The sequence below is a fragment of the Eriocheir sinensis genome, unplaced genomic scaffold (genome assembly GCF_024679095.1).
Source record: "Eriocheir sinensis breed Jianghai 21 unplaced genomic scaffold, ASM2467909v1 Scaffold255, whole genome shotgun sequence".
NCBI lineage: Eukaryota > Metazoa > Arthropoda > Malacostraca > Decapoda > Varunidae > Eriocheir > Eriocheir sinensis.
This window is the reverse complement of record NW_026111560.1, coordinates 199972-216416: the sequence shown is the minus strand read 5'-3', so window position 1 is coordinate 216416 and position 16445 is coordinate 199972. Positions and strand designations below refer to the sequence as shown.

The window sequence follows — 16445 nt, the reverse complement described above, 5'->3', positions numbered from 1 at the left end:
AAAGTTATGGCACTGAATTTTTTCTTTGGCACAAAATATGATGAAGGAATTGCACTGTACTGTAGTGCATGGTCTGGCACTGATCCTCACAGCAGTGGCAGGCTGCTCCTGCTGGTCCTGGCCCCTCAGGCTGCTGCCCGGCCCTGCAGCCTCCACTGCAACAGAAGTCAGCGGCAGTGAGGACGGAGCACGGCACTCGCCTCAGACCCTCGCTGCTGCACCAGCACCAAGGGTGGCTGTTGGGAAAAAGATCACAGACTCATAGAAACATGCTTCAAACTGAATTCCATAAAATGTAGCAGAGCACAACACAGTTACTGGTTTTCAACCCCAATATTGTGACAACTGCATCAAAGAAAATGAGGCAAAATAGACCCAAAGCAGTGAACTAGCTGCCCTTGACAACCTGGAGGCAACCATGCAGCAGGCAGCTGAAAAGCACCTTGTGGATATGGGAAGCGGAAAACAGAGACAGAACAATGCTGCAGAACAGCCACCACAGAAAAGGGCATCAAGGAAGGGAAAGAACAGAGCAGGGAAGTGTGCAGAGCGTCGCCGCTTTGAGAGAAAGAACAATATAACGTGGATCAAAAACAAACAAACAAAATAAAGAGAAAAATGAAATAAAACCAGATAAGTTTAAACATAAAAGAATCAAATTGTCACCAACAAGATTAAAGGAGACAAAAACTCCGGAAACAAACAACCACGGAGACAAATAAACACTCTCGGAGGCCAAGAAGTAAAGAAGAAAGCTCCCTCTTGCTCTCCGTGAAGACGCAGCAAAGGTGCCAGACAAGGGGACCAGACCCAGGCTGTCCACTGCCTGGGATGCTGTGACCTCCGTGACTACTAGAAGGCCTCTGGCTCAATAAAGAGACAAAATAATGCAAGCACTTGTGCTGTACAAAGTCCACAGCAAAACAATGGATGCAACAAACACTTGCCAAAACAACAAGACATTAATAAATATTGGGAAGAATTACAAAGAAAATCAGACCACACAGACCCCAAGGTCCAGACTAGGTGGTCTGTCCTTAAAAATAAGTGATTTTTCGTGATTTTTCATTGATCAGATGGCTCCAAAACTTTGCATTTCCCTCTAGTTAACATTAAGTTCAAGGAAGTGACAGTCGAGCTTGTTGTTAAATTAGTCAATCGTGTTACACTGGACCACTGACGGTGGGAGCTTATTCCATTCTCGCACTACAATGTTGGTGAAGAAATATTTGGTGCAATCTGAATTTACTTGTCTACATTTGAGTTTTGTGCCATTGTTCTTCGTTCACAAACTGTCATCAATCATGAACAATTTTGATTTGTCCACATTCATGAAACCATTAAGTATTTTAAAACATTCGATCAGTTTTCCTCGGAGGCGACGTTTCTCAAGAGAGAACATGTTAAGGTTGGAAAGCCTTTCTTTGTAGGATTTGTTGTGCAAGGAAGGGATCATTTTTGTTGCCTGACTAAACTATTGTAGAGTGAAAGTATTACATCTTTATTCTTGAATAAAAGTTTATTTTAATGAAGCCCAACATTCTGTTCGCTTTATTTGCTGCATCAATGCATTGCTGTGAGAATTTGAGGATTGACGCGATTTTGACCCCCAGGTCCTTGACGCACTGAACGCTTTCGAGTTTGACGCCGCGCATTTCATAATTGAACTTCTTATTTCTTGTTCCAACATGAAGGACCTGGCCCTTGTCTACGTTAAAGGGCATCTCTCATCTATCAGACCAAGCTGAAATTTTGTGCAAATCCTCTTGGAGGCTTTGCCTGTCTTCGTCATTGAGAACCGAGTTACCAATCTTGTGTCGTCTGCAAATTTACTAATGGGACTATTGAGTCCAACATCCACATCGTTGATGTAAATAATGAAGAGCACTGGGCCAAGAACTGAGCCCTGAGGGACACCACTATAGTTTTTTTTCGTGAACACAATAGTGTGATCAGAATGCAGTTAAAGCTCTACGTATTGGAAATACAGAGTTATTTATGGCAACATTTCACTGGCCCCAACCATCGCGGCGCTCAAGACACCCTGTATGATGATGTTAAAAAAAATGAGTGTCGCGCGCACCATGATGGTTGGGGCGAGTGACATGTTGCTATAAACAACCCTGTGTTTTCAATATGTGGAGCTTCATCTGCATTCTGATCACACTATCGTGTTCATGAGAGATTTCCCTACGTCATGTAATAATATATTTCTGCAGTCAAGAAGCAACTGTTTAAAATAGTGAGCATAATTAAAACATGTTATAAACATTTTTTTAACATCTTCACAGTTCAGTTCATCATAATACATTTGTCTTTTTTGTTTTGTCGAGTTTTTAAAATACATCTTGATTCTACAGTCACTGCTGAGTCTGATGGTGTCAACCAAAACTGGCTAGCTCGTATATGAGTTGAGCTATGGCATATAATAAAGAAACATGTCTCACTCGAGCATGTAAGATGTGGTCCCACATTAGTGTTAGTGGGAGAGCGGAGCAGCCAATCAGCTGCAAGCTTACCAACCTGCCTAGGTGCCAGGAATCTAGCTTAAGTGAACAGACTATGGTGACCGAAGCCCACTCTGAGTTAAATCCGTCAATCACCACTCTTTGTTGTCTGTTGCTCAACCAATTCGCGATTCATTGGTTTACTTGACCGTCGGTACCTATTTGCTTTAATTTATAAAGTAATTTATGATGTGGAACTTTATCAAACACTTTCTGGAAATCAAGATAGACTACGTCCAGCGATTTGGTTACGTCATAAACTGAGAAGAGGTCGTTATAAAAGGTTAATAGGTTTGATAGGCAGGATCTTTTGTTACGGAAGCCATGTTCTGAATCCCCAATTAATGAGTGGATTTCAAGGTAACTCACAATTTTGTCTCTAATTATGCTCTTGAGCAGCTTACCTACAACTGAAGTTAGACTAATGGGCCTGTAATTACCTGGTATTTTTTTGTCTCCCTTCTTAAAAATCGGTGTCATGTTAGCCTTTTTCCAATCCGAAGGGACGATGCCTTGTCGCAAGGACATATTAAAAAGTTGTGAGGGAGGAGAATTTCAATCTTTGTTTCTTTAAGCAGTATAGGATATATTCGTCGGGTCCGGGACTTTTATTTGTTTTAAGGGATTCGAGACCTTTAATGACTTCATCGGTAGTTATTACTAAGTTAGGCAATGCATGCTCAAAATTTAGGTTAGCACTGTTGTCGTCACTGGTGTTGGTGGTAGTGGTGGGAAGACTGCTTGTATTAAACACTGAGGAAAAGTAACTGTTTAATAGCTTTGCAATGTGTTGGCTGTCAGACACTTGTGCACCGTCACTGTTTGTTAAAGGTTCAATTCCACTTCTGATCGCCTTCCTATTTTTTATATAACTGAAGAAGGGTTTTGGATTATTTTTACAGTTGGCCACAATGTTTTCTTCCTATCTACACTTTGCCTGACATACTAATCTTTTCACTCGCCGCCTGGCTTCATGATAAAGTCTAATGTTTTCTTCATATCTACACTTTGCCTGACATACTAATCTTTTCACTCGCCGCCTGGCTTCATGATAAAGGCTAATGTTTTTGGGCGTGCTTTGTTCTTTCTTTAGTCTGCAAAGCAATTTTCTCTCCTTAATCGAGTGCTTAATTTCGCTATTATTCCAAGGTGGGCTTTTATTAGTGTTACTTCGCTTCTCACACATTGGGACAAAAGTGTTCTGCTGAGTGAGTAAATAATCCTTAAAGTTTAGCCAGGCTTCCTCTACGTTCTCGTCACCTGTATTATTTGTCGGATTTCTACGAAATTACCTCTTGAAATTTGGCACCTTTTCTTTATTTTCAGTCACTGTTGATTGAGCTCTGATATCGACGCACACTGATCTATGAACACAAGAACCAAGGTGTTCTCCTACCGTGACATTACTGACTAGGCTATCTTGGGTCGCTATAACAAGGTCAAGTATGTTATTTTGTCAAGTTGGTTAAGAAGTCATTTGGTTCGGTAATTTTCTTCTAAAAATTTGATCATTCTATGTGACTCGCCTTCTGTGCCTGACAGTGTCACCCAGTCGATATGGGGGAGATTAAAGTGTCCTAATATCAGGGAGTCGCTGTTATTAAGTGACTGCCTTAACCCGTACAGTGTCGTCTTTCGTCATCGATAGGAGTCATGCAAGGTTGCACTTTTTAATTTTTTTTTATTTGCCCCTAAAAATGTTTAAAAAAATTATAAATTATTTTATATATATATATATATATATATATATATATAGATATAGATATATATATAGATATATATATCTATATATACATATATATATATATATATATATATATATACTTCTTTACTCACAAAAACCTCAAAAAATAAACAGGAATTGTAAGTACAGGAAAATGATTGGATCAGGCAACACCGCTCGCTTCAAGGCCGTCTCTACTACAACCGTATTTCACAAAGTTCAAGAAAACACAATGATGCTTCCGACGATAAGTTTTCATTTCCGATTACCCTGAACCATAATTTACAATTCCACATGCCTTACTGATTACAGAATCAAGGAGTAATTACCTACAAGAAAGTAACTTACCTTCTTGTATAATGATTTTTGTTGGAATGCAGACAGATGTACAGAAAGGCATTTAACATCCATTTAAAAATACGAAGACTTGTCAAATTCTTCCTCTTTACTGTCAATGAACAATGTTACATACACAAACAAAAGTAAAGGGCGTGTAAGCCCTCAAAAGAGCTTGCGTATATATACGTACTAAACACTTCCCTAAGAGGAACGTACGTACTAAACACTGTACGGGTTAAAACGCTGTACATTTCAACATCTTCTTCGAGTGATTGCCCCGGAGGCCTGTAGGTGACAGATATATTAAGAATGAATTTTGCAATGTTTACTCGCACGCAAAAATGTTCAACTTAGTCTCTTGGTGTTCTGTCAGTGGGTTGCAAATAGTTTTTGATGTAAAGGGTGACGCCACCACCTCTACAGTTAACACAATCTTTTTTGAAGGGTGTAGCCATGTAGTAATTCACTTTATTATGGCCTTCCTAATATCTGCTGAAGAAATTACACCTTGTCATGAACAGAGCTGCAAGGCTAATGAAGGCTCTGCCCCCCGTGAGAGAATAACACTTGCACTTATAGACTTGCATTGGCTGCCCATTAAGGCACAAATAGTCTACAAAATATGTGTCTTGACGTACCAGGCAAAGCGACTTGGTAAACCTGGATATATGAGAAATTTACTACAGGATTTTCATTGGACTCGGCCATGTCAGTGAGACACAGTGCAGAACAGCACAGACTCTATGAGCCAAGGGTCAACCTGGAACTGGGTTTCAGAGCATTTGAGAAGAGTGCCCCGCGGCTCTATAATGAGTTACCCGGGGATGTTAACCCGTAGTGTACCGCCCTACGTGATACAAAAGTGGCCCCCAGTAACGCAATGGGAGTAAATTTTTTTATCGGCTAAATCCCTTCAAAATGACCCCAGTAACAAGGAAAACAGCTTCATTCCATTCACCGTCGCCCATAAGTGCTCCGCAGTTACCTACCCCCGTACGCTTGCGGCTTACCCATGCCGCGGCACACAAGGTGCCGTCCCATGCCTTGGTATAGTTTATATATATATATATATATATATATATATATATATATATATATAGATATATCTATATATCTATATATATATATATATATATATATATATATATATATATATATATATATATATATATATATATATATATATATATATATATATATATATATATGTATATATATATATATAAAATAATATATATGGGTTAGGGACCCAGGACCCCCGAACTATACGAAAATCCGTTTATAATTAGTGCCTTGAAATGCTCCCTGAAATGCTCCTATGGGATCCGGGTCCCGCCTGGCTCGGCTGTTACCCGCGGGCACAAGTTGCTAGGTATGCACTTTTTGCTGCTGTCACAGTACAATGTCTATATAATATGGAGGCATAATGTCGTATTTTGGAGGCGCGGAGTCATTCTCCACCATTACCGTTTCGTATCCTTTTTCAAGTATGATTTACAGAGCAATAGAAACTGTGGTAGAGAGTAAAAGAGAGTGTGAGTGTATGACAAGGCTCGTTCGCTGTCCCTTGCAACAATAAACTATCAATCAATGAGGGAGCGCTGCCTGGATGGCTCCGTTGCTAAGCACAGTAACACTACAGCAGAAAATGCATAACTGACAACTTTGGCCGGTAAGTAGAAGCTGAGCCAGGCGGAACCCGGATTCACTTGGTATGCCAAAACGTACCTTCTCCTAAATCTGAATTCTTCTGCAAAGTGAAGAACTTTTCTGAATGTTTTGGGGTGCTTTCAACAAGTGTTTTGGCTTGTCTCTTGGGTCCCATGTTCATGTTATGTGGTAATGGAGAAGCGCAGCTCAGGTTATGCACACACACGGACAGTGAAAGGTTTCATTGTGGCAAAACAAGTGTTCCTAATGTTGTGCACACACATGGATTGGGGATATGCACGTGGGTGGCAGTGTGACAAGCGGGAAATTTAAAAATCCTAAAAAACTTTTCTATGACGATTCATATAAAACCGAAACCGTACTATTTGAGGGACGACTGTATATATATATATATATATATATATATATATATATATATATATATATATATATATATATATATATATATATATATATATATATATATATATATATATATATATATATATAATATAATGCTAAAAGTATGTACAGCCGGTCGATATACATTGTTTTTTAGTGCAAAATCAAGTGTTTTTGTGTATGAAAATGGTTCCATAATTCGATACTTGGTAACTGTTATAGAATGTGTGTGTGACAGACTCTAGGTCACTACTCGGCTAACCTCACAATGATTATGGAACGTTTTCACTTTGTTTCGGACTTGATTTCGTTCGTGTCACACGCCCAAATTCACTTTCCATGTGGGTCGACGTCACCCCTGGGGGCATATTGGCTTGGGAGAGGCTAGGCTGACTCACAAGTCGATGCTCTGACCCATATGAGCATACAGATGCGCACGGGAGCATCCTTTCAATTGCAATTAATTATGGTAATTTGCAAACGCGTCTGACGCGTCAACGGTATATGATTGCAAATCGCTTTTAATGCGTGAGACGCGTTAACGGTACTCTACAGGTTAAGAACAGTGGCAGTCTGGCAATCTTCAAGAAAGAACTGAAGACTCACTTATTCACTAAATCCTACGACTTTACAAATGTGAGGATCAGCGTTGCAGTAAAGGAAATAATTGAAACATATTCTCCTATTTTTCAAAGAATTACTTCACATACACACATAGATCATCCACAGTCTTTTCTGATACTTTGATTTGAAGCTACTGTCATTTTTCTATGAGCAATTTCAGTGAGGACATGTCCAAAACATGACATGATCTGGTTAGACTGTTAAGAGACTAGACAGAGTTGTGGTGTGGTGCTGGCCATGGCTGGCTGGCTGCAGCTGGTCAGTCTTAGGACTGGCTCAAACAGCCAGCCAGGTTACTTGTCACGATGGAATATGATACAAGGTTACTCCAACATGTGTTTTAAACTAATGTAGACAATATTGAGGTTTATGTTCATTTAATTATTTTCATTTATAAAAAAATATAAAAAAATCAATCTAAATAAAAAATTCTGATTTTAATTAAAAAAAATCTTTTTTTATTTAAAAAAAAAATCAACAACCCTGGTGAGGATTGAGGACAACTTTAGGTGCTAATGTTACTGTTGTAATGTTGGCGGCCCTGTGGAGCACTGCTGCGGAGGCGGACCGGGGCCTGAAACCTCATCACCGGTGAACGGAAACAGGTAAACTTGACATGGGTAAGCTTGGGTGTGATTCTGGAATGTTACCAAGCTGTCACCTCAGCCACAAAAAGCTTGAAACAGGTAAACTTGACATGGGTAAGCTTGGGTGTGATTCTGGAATATTACCAAGCTGTCACCTCAGCCACAAAAAGCTTGAAACAGGTAAACTTGACATGGGTAAGCTTGGGTGTGATTCTGGAATAATACCAAGCTGTCACCTCAGCCACAAAAAGCTTGAAACAGGTAAACTTGACATGGGTAAGCTTAGGTGTGATTCTGGAATATTACTGACCCATCACCTGAACCTCCCCCAAAAAGCTTGTAATAGGTAAGCTTGAAATAGATAACGGTAAAGATTCGTATTAGGTCCGTGCCAGTATCTCATAATCTACTTTATGAAACATCAGTATCTCTTCATATATCTTTTCTACAAACCTTCAACAGTCATGGAAACGCTTTGAAAATCCAATTCAAGGACTTTTTTTTTAATCTTGAAAATAGGGGATAATGTTTACGGAAGCGCGTCGCCTCCTCTGGCGGCGGCCGCGACGACGCTGCAGCCGCCGCAGCCGTAAAATAGCTCGCAGAGGGTTTAGGGTCAGGGAGCATATTTAAACTACTCCAACCGAACTTTACGACCTACTAACCCCTCCCACATGTATATGTGACTTATTTCAGCAAGGAGGTATTTCTCGCAACACCGGCTGCACCGTCGCCAGAGGAGGCGACACGCTTTCGTAAACACCATCCCCTATTTTCAGGAGTAAAAAAAAAGGCCTTGAATTGGTTTTTCAAAGCGTTTCCATGACTGTTGAAGGTTTGTAGAAAAGATATATGAAGAGATACTGATGTTTCATAAGGTAGGTAATGAGATACTGGCACGGACCTAAAACGAATCTTAACCTAGATAACCTTGTAATACGCACTGGATGGGCGTGGAGGCGTGGGGGCACCGGGTGGGCGTGGAGGCACTGTGTGGGCGTGGAGGCACTGTGGAGGCGTGGGGGTACTGGGTGGGCGTGGAGGCACTGTGGAGGCGTGGGGGTACTGGGTGGGCGTGGGGGCACTGTGTGGGCGTGGAGGCGTGGGGGTACTGGGTGGGCATGGAGGCACTGTGTGGGCGTGGAGGCGTGGGGGTACTGGGTGGGCGTGGGGGCACTGGGTGGGCGTGGGCGGCGTGGCAGACTCTGTAGCGTTCCTCTGTTTACTTCCGTTGATCTTGACCTTGATCTTGATGTCACAGGAGTCCTGAGAAGGGATCGAGGCTATGGGTTTTGTATGTCTTTATAGAGTGGGATTGATAGAGGCCAGGCGCCGGATGCTCAAAGGTGGTGGTAACTTATCCCCGGAGACGGTTGTAAGTCACGGGTCGCGTCGCAAGTTTGCTCCGCGCTAGGACCGTCCTCCGCAGCGATGCACAGCGCGGTCGCCGCGGCGTGCTAAGGGTCAGCCCTATGGTTCACGAGTGAGGCGGTAGAGGGCGGGCAGCTCACCAGCTGAAGTGGATGCAACCAATGGAAATCAGTGAAACAAAAAAGACAGCCAATCAGGATCAAGGAAGGTGATTGCAAAAAAACGGCGCCAGAGACGAAAACTACCGCGAGTCAGTATTTCCTCAAGTCCGTACAGCCAAGCTAAGATGGGGAAGACTAGTGAGTATTGGCCGGAGAGGAGGTTGCCGTGCAGGAAATAACGACGGTCAAGATTTTAGAACTGGGGTAGTTGTCAGGCGCGGCAAAGAGGTGTGGGTTAGAGGTGAACAACGTATGCTATGTGTGTGGGTACGAGAGGAAGTTAGAGGCTCAGGAATGCATAATACGTGCATTGAGGAGTGAGATGAGGGAGCTAAGGAAGAGGTTTGACAGTGCTCAGGAGAGGCAAGTCCTGGGGGCCGGCCTGGCAAGGGCGATGGACAAGGGAGAGGCAGGTGTGAGCACGGGTGCCTGATGGGGGGAAGAAAGGTGTGACATTCATGTATGGGTGAAAGGGGGGGTGACGATATGATTGAGCACATGCTACTTGAGTGATGTATATAAGAGAGAAAAGGGGATTATGGTAACAGTTGTGACCGAATGGAATAGGATGTTGGAGAGGGATGTAAAAAGGTTAAATGCATGCAATATTATTTCAGCTGAGGTAATTTTCAAAGCAGGCAATTGTTGTCATTCAGTAGATCATGTCATCCTTCATCATCAGAAATCATTTTCAAGACTCAATTCTGACCTGTCACATTGCGTAGATCTTAATTGTCATTCTTAGTCAGTTGAGGTCATCTTGAAGCCAACAATTCTTGTTTCATAGTTCAATTCTTGTCATTCTTTCTCTTTTTGTTCCTCAGATATATTTTGCAAATTGATATCATATTTATTTCCATTTATTTAATTTTGGGAGCAGGCATTAAGGCCAGGTTACCTTATATTTAGTTCAATTAGGTCAGATCAGGTTAGGTTAGATTTAATTTGATTAGGGTAGTTAGTTTTAATTGTGTTCAATGAATGTGTAATATGCTTCAGTTATATAATGTGTACTCGCCATTGCCAATGGAGCTTGGGAATAATAACACATGACTTAGTCATTCACTTTTTTTTTATTGGATTAACCTGCAGCTTGGGTAGATATTACAGCTTGATGTAGAACGTAACAGCTAATACAGCACAACAAATAAGTAATTACTGAGAAATCATATATACAGGAAGGTAGTTGGTGTGGAAGAGAAATGGCTACTAACTCTGCCCTGTGCACAGGGAGTGTTAAGTGGTGCCACAAAGAGATGCTCAGGGCTGAGAAATGTAAATCAAGTAGGGGTGCATTACAGGTGCCCAGTTTGTGAAAGACGGGACAGGAAACAGAGGAAATAGGTAACTGGAACTGTGTGGCAAAGCAGAAGGGAGGAAAGGACCTGCAGAAGCCACTGCCTCAACAGACATTTTGAAATGGTTTGACTATAGTAAGTCTGCTGGTCAACAGAAAAATATTCTTAATGTCGTGCCTGGCATGGGCACTCCTTAATAATGTTGGTTAATTATACCTCAAAGTAGAATTAATTGTTGATCACTTAAACCAGAGAGTAAAATTAGTAGTTTATTTACCAAGTCTTATAAGGCACCGTTATCGCATACAGGGTTATCATCTGCCAAATAATATGGGTAGCGTGACTTTAAGAATATTACTTAAGGTAAATATATTTGTTTAAAGATTATATTGATGAATTAAGGGTCAAGGGACAGGATTCAGCCATACAAGACTAAATTGTCGCTCATAACACTTTGAACTCAGTCTAATTATAAACTAACATGTAAACACAAGAAACAAGTAGCACCAACACACAAACAAAACCTATCAAGTGTTCCCACTAACATGTGGTAAAAAACCTGCTCATTCAGTCTAACACCACTCATCAACTTAATTAAGCCTTGACTACAACTACTGAGTGTTTGCACTCCACCGTGGTTACCCCTGATAATGACACACACACCATTTGTCCTTTTCCCTCTTTCCTCCTCCCGCACACAGCCCCCAGGGCATGCTGGCTTGGGTCCCGACAGCAGTCAGCCAGCCTACCATCAGACAGACCTACTTCGACACCTCTGTATGGGGCGATACCTCGTATAAGAGTCCTTAAATATAATATTATAGCCTAGGTATCAGAGCTGGGCGCGTTACTGGATATCGGGTAGTCCGGTACCGCTCCTCCGCACCTCGAAACACATATAGTCCGTACCTGTACTTCCGCGCCTAAAATTTTTTCACTCGTTCCGGTACCGCACCTCCGCACCTCCGGTACCGTACCCAAAACTATTAAAGCGCGCCTGAAAAATCTAGTCCGTACCTTAAAAAAAAGAAATACAAGGCAATACTGCAGCAGCATTATTATTATCATTATTATTATTATTATTATTACCATTATTTTTGTTATCATTATTGTCATTTTAACGCATAGAATCTCCACCACCTGAAGTAAAGTAACTACTTTTACACTCATCATAATTATCATACCTCAGCACTTCCTTTAAGACGGACGACAAACGGTATATTTTGAACCGGGCCGTAAATCTGAATGAGTGACGTCACTCAAGTGGCGGGAAAACATGCCCTGCAGCACAGACCGCGTAAACGACCGGAAGTATTACTGCAGAGCGCGGACTGTTTGTCGTTTTCATTTTTTTTATCCTTGAAAACCTCAGGTGCGGAGGTACGGACTTAAAATACTGCCGTTCCGCACCTGTTACTTCCGCACTTTTGAAAAACTTTCCGCACTTCGGACCTCCGCACCTCGTTTAAAGGTCCGCAGGTCCGGAGGAGCGGAGGTGCGGACAGAGGTACGGAAGTGCCCAGCTCTGCTAGGTATATTGAACACTTCTATGTATGTGAGGCCGGTTATGCTATACGAACCAACAAGTTGGAGAGGATGACATGGAGCCAAGAGTGCAGAATGCTGAGATACATGGGGCATGTGAGATGGACAAGTAGGGTATCAAACTAGGTGATAAGAATGAGTGGTGTGGAGGTGGTGCCCCTCTTGATCAAAGACGCTGTGTACAATGAATGTGTAATATGCTTCAGTTATATAATGTGTACTCGCCATTGCCAATGGAGCTTGGGAATAATAACACATGACTTAGTCATTCACTTTTTTTTTTTATTGGATTAACCTGCAGCTTGGGTAGATATTACAGCTTGATGTAGAACGTAACAGCTAATACAGCACAACAAATAAGTAATTACTGAGAAATCATATATACAGGAAGGTAGTTGGTGTGGAAGAGAAATGGCTACTAACTCTGCTCTGTGCACGGGGAGTGTTAAGTGGTGCCACAAAGAGATGCTCAGGGATGAGAAATGTAAATCAAGTAGTGGTGCATTACAGGTGCCCAGTTTGTGAAAGACGGGACAGGAAACAGAGGAAATAGGTAACTGGAACTGTGTGGCAGAGCAGAAGGGAGGAAAGGACCTGCAGAAATGGTTTGACTTTAGTAAGTCTGCTGGTCAACAGAAAAATATTCTTAATGTCGTGCCTGGCATGGGCACTCCTTAATAATGTTGGTTAATTATACCTCAAAGTAGAATTAATTGTTGATCACTTTGTTGTGCTGGAAGCTTCCCCCGGCGACCATAGGCCTCTAGAAGGCTCCCGGAGAAACGAGCAAAGGGGCGGGGAGGAAGGCGAGCCGTCCGCGCCCCACGGGGCGCGGCCAGGCGCCAGGCGGGAAGTGTTGCCAACTCGCATATATTTTTGCTACATGTTCTTGTATGATCTGAAATATACTGTAATATTCTAGACTGTACTGTTCTGGATATATATAGGAGAAGAGGGCGAGAGAGAGTCAGTCCCAGTCATAGTAAGCTAGTGGTAAGTGAAGAGTCAGAGTGAAGAAGAATATTAAACTACAGAAACTGTGCAAAGTGTTTACATATCTCCCTCCCACGGAGTCTCCTGACGGCGACACGGAACCCAAGTAACACGTCCGGCATAACACTGGTGTCAGGAGTGTAGGCATTTGTTTTTCGCCATGGAGACTCGTTCCCAAGCTGCCCAGAGGGACGACATGTTGACTGAACTTTTGGAAGCCTTGAGACTACAGGGGGAGAAACAAGAAGGAGCACTCCAAGAACTCAAAGAACAACAAGAAAGAGCACAGCAACAACAACAAGGAACACTCCAAGAACTCAAAGAACAACAAGAAAGAGCACACCAAGAACTCAAAGAACAACAAGAAAGAGCACAGCAACAACAAGAAGGAACACTCCAAGAACTCAAAGAACAGCTAGAAGATCGCTTCACAGGATTACAGCTACAGCTTAAAGCAGTACAAGATGGAAGTGAGTCAGTGCGAAAAGAAATGACTGATGTAACCACGAACTTGGGACAACGCCTGATAGAAGTGGAGAAAGAACACACAAATCTTCAACAAGAGATGGAGGTGGTACGGGAGACGACACACAAAGAAATATTAGAAGTGCAAGGAAGGTGAACCGTACTGAACAGGCAGTTTGTAGACGTAAGTGACAGAGTGAAGGCCCTTGAAGACTGCTTGGCTGGAAACGGACAGCCAGTGCCTGCAGGGGCTAGTTGTACCCAAGATGCTTCTCCTACGCAAGTCCGGGGTAGTTTGAGCCTGTTTCGCCTGAGTTTATCCCCCAAGAAGTTCCGCCAGCCCCATGGGTCTGCTGGGTTCGCCTGTTAGAAAGAAGCCTCAGGAGTTTGATGGCAAGGTCTCCTGGGAGGCTTACCGCGCTCAGTTTGAGCTGTTGGCAGCTCGGAACGGATGGGATGACCAAGAGTGCGCGGTACAGCTGGCCACTAGCCTCAAAGGGGCGGCGCTGGAGGTCCTTGCTCAGCTCGACAATGCGACAAGGGCAGCTACAGCGGGCTGGCACAGGCGCTGGAGCAACGATATGGGACCAAGCACCAGAACGAGCTCTTCAGGGTTAGGTTCAGAACCCGCAGCAGGAGGCGCGGCGAGTCTCTTCAGGAACTCGCTCAGGACCTTGAGAGCATGGCGCACAAGGCACCCAGGTGCCACCCTGACCTGCTGACGGTTTTGCTGCGTGATCAATTCATCGATGCCCTGGACAGCCCTCAGCTGAAGATACAAATGAACCAAGCTAAGCCAACATCAATGCAGGAAGCTCTGGCACGTGCCATGGAGTTTGAGTCCTTGTTAGGTCTAGCTTGTCAAGCTTCAGGGACGACTCGACTTCTGGCTTTAGGGCACGAAAGGGCGCTGTCAGCGACACAGACAGGTTCAAGGAACGTGCTGGTACTGCGAAGGTTGGGCACAAGGAGAACGAATGCTATAAGAGGAAGAAGGAATATGAAGGTGCCGCTAAGAAGAAGCCCAGGAAGGACCCAAGTGCTGGACCTGTGGAAAAGGGGCACTGGAAGAATGAAGTGTCGGAAAAATGTGCCCCCAACGAGGGACCACCACTCAGGAAACTAAGAAGGACTGGTTCACGGGGCAACGACCAGTCTGTCCTGTACATGCCCCGAAGATATCAGTGTGCAGGAGAACCACCATGACAAGCTGCCAAGTGGAGGGCAAGGTTGACGGAGTGTTGTGGCCTGTGGTCGTCGACACAGGCTCCGGAACGCACATTGGTGCGGCCTGACGTGGTGAGTCATCGTCGGCTTCCTAAGACGCCGCATCGACTGTGCGGAGTCTGGGACACTACGCAGAGCTCAGAGGCCCAGTGGACGTGAAGTTTGAGCTCGGAGGAAAGGAAGAGTTCCTCTCTGTGTACGTGGCCGACATGGATGACCCCTGCATCCTAGGTATGGATTATCTTGTCTCCCACAGGTGCAGGCTGGACTTCCGCGCTAAGCAGCTGACTGTAAAGGAAGGAGGGTGCCACTGACGACTGTGAACAAGGAAGACCTGCCAGTGACGGTCAAGCGCACCACCATTATTCCTCCGAGGTCGGAGATGCTGTTACCCTGTCAAATTACGGGTGCCCCCCGGCTAGCCTGTGTGTGGTAGAGAGTGGAAGTCGATGCCCGGTAGAAAACAGGGTGATTGTAGGCAGTACTTTGGTAGACCCTGCTGCAGCAGAAGTGCCTGTCGTCGTGGCCAATGTCTCCTTCAGCCCAAAGAAAATAAAACAAGGGACCATGGTGGGGTTGTGCCAAGAGATCGACCAGAAACCAAGAACCTGTGTCTGCAGGAGAACCCTGACAGAAGCCCCAGGAGGAGCTGCCTGACTACCTGTGCGACCTGTTTGACAGGAGCTCCAAGTGTCTAGAGGAACCCCAAGTGGAACAGCTCAGGAGCTTCTCGTGAGAAATGCAGATGTGTTTTCCACAGGAGACCTGGACTTGGGGTGTACGGACCTGGTAGAGCACCACATCGACACAGGTAGCCACCGCCCAGTGAAGCAAGCTCCTCGAAGGATGGCACCAGCCCGTCGCAAGGAGATGGATGAGGTAATGGATGATCTCCGGCAACAAGGGTTAATCGAGCGGTCCAGCAGCCCGTGGGCGTCTGCTGTAGTGCTCGTCAGGAAAAAGGACGGTTCCCTCAGGTGCTGCGTGGACTACCGAGCCCTCAACGATCTCACCATCAAGGATTCATACCACTCCACGGATCGACGACACGCTCGACGCCTTGGTGGGCTCCAAGTGGTTTTCAACACTGGATATGAAGTCTGGGTATCACCAAGTCAAAATGGCGGAACAGGACAAAGAGAAAACAGCCTTCTCCTACGGTCAAGGCCTGTGGCAGTTTAAGGTCATGCCCTTTGGCCTGTGCAACGCGCCGGCCACGTTTGAGCGGCTGATGGAGAGGGTGCTGGAGGGACTTCACTGGAAGACTGCACTCATCTACCTCGACGACGTGATTGTCTTTGGCCAGACCTTCGAGCAGGAGATGGAAAGGCTATCAGAGGTTTTCGCCCGGTTTAGAGCTGCACCTTAAGCTCAGCCCGAAGAAATGCTGTCTGTTCCAAAAGGAGGTCCAATACTTGGGACACATCGTGAGCGAGGCTGGAGTACGCACTGATCCTGAGAAGGTGGCTGCGGTAAGGGACTGGCCGACACCCACCAACGTGAAGGAGCTGAGCTTCCTCAGGTTGTGCTCATACTACCGCAGGTTTGTGAAA

General features: G+C 44.2%; 1 protein-coding gene across 1 annotated transcript; it reads right to left on the bottom strand.

Moving 5' to 3' along the window:
- Nucleotides 1-4: 4 nt before the first annotated feature.
- On the bottom strand, nucleotides 5-11359 carry LOC126991279 (uncharacterized). Its single transcript, XM_050850050.1, has 2 exons — nucleotides 8777-11359; nucleotides 5-236 (listed from the first exon to the last, which is right to left on the bottom strand). The coding sequence occupies exons 1-2, from the start codon at nucleotides 8953-8955 to the stop codon at nucleotides 5-7; spliced, it is 411 nt and encodes a 136-aa protein (XP_050706007.1). The 5' UTR covers nucleotides 8956-11359.
- Nucleotides 11360-16445: the final 5086 nt, after the last annotated feature.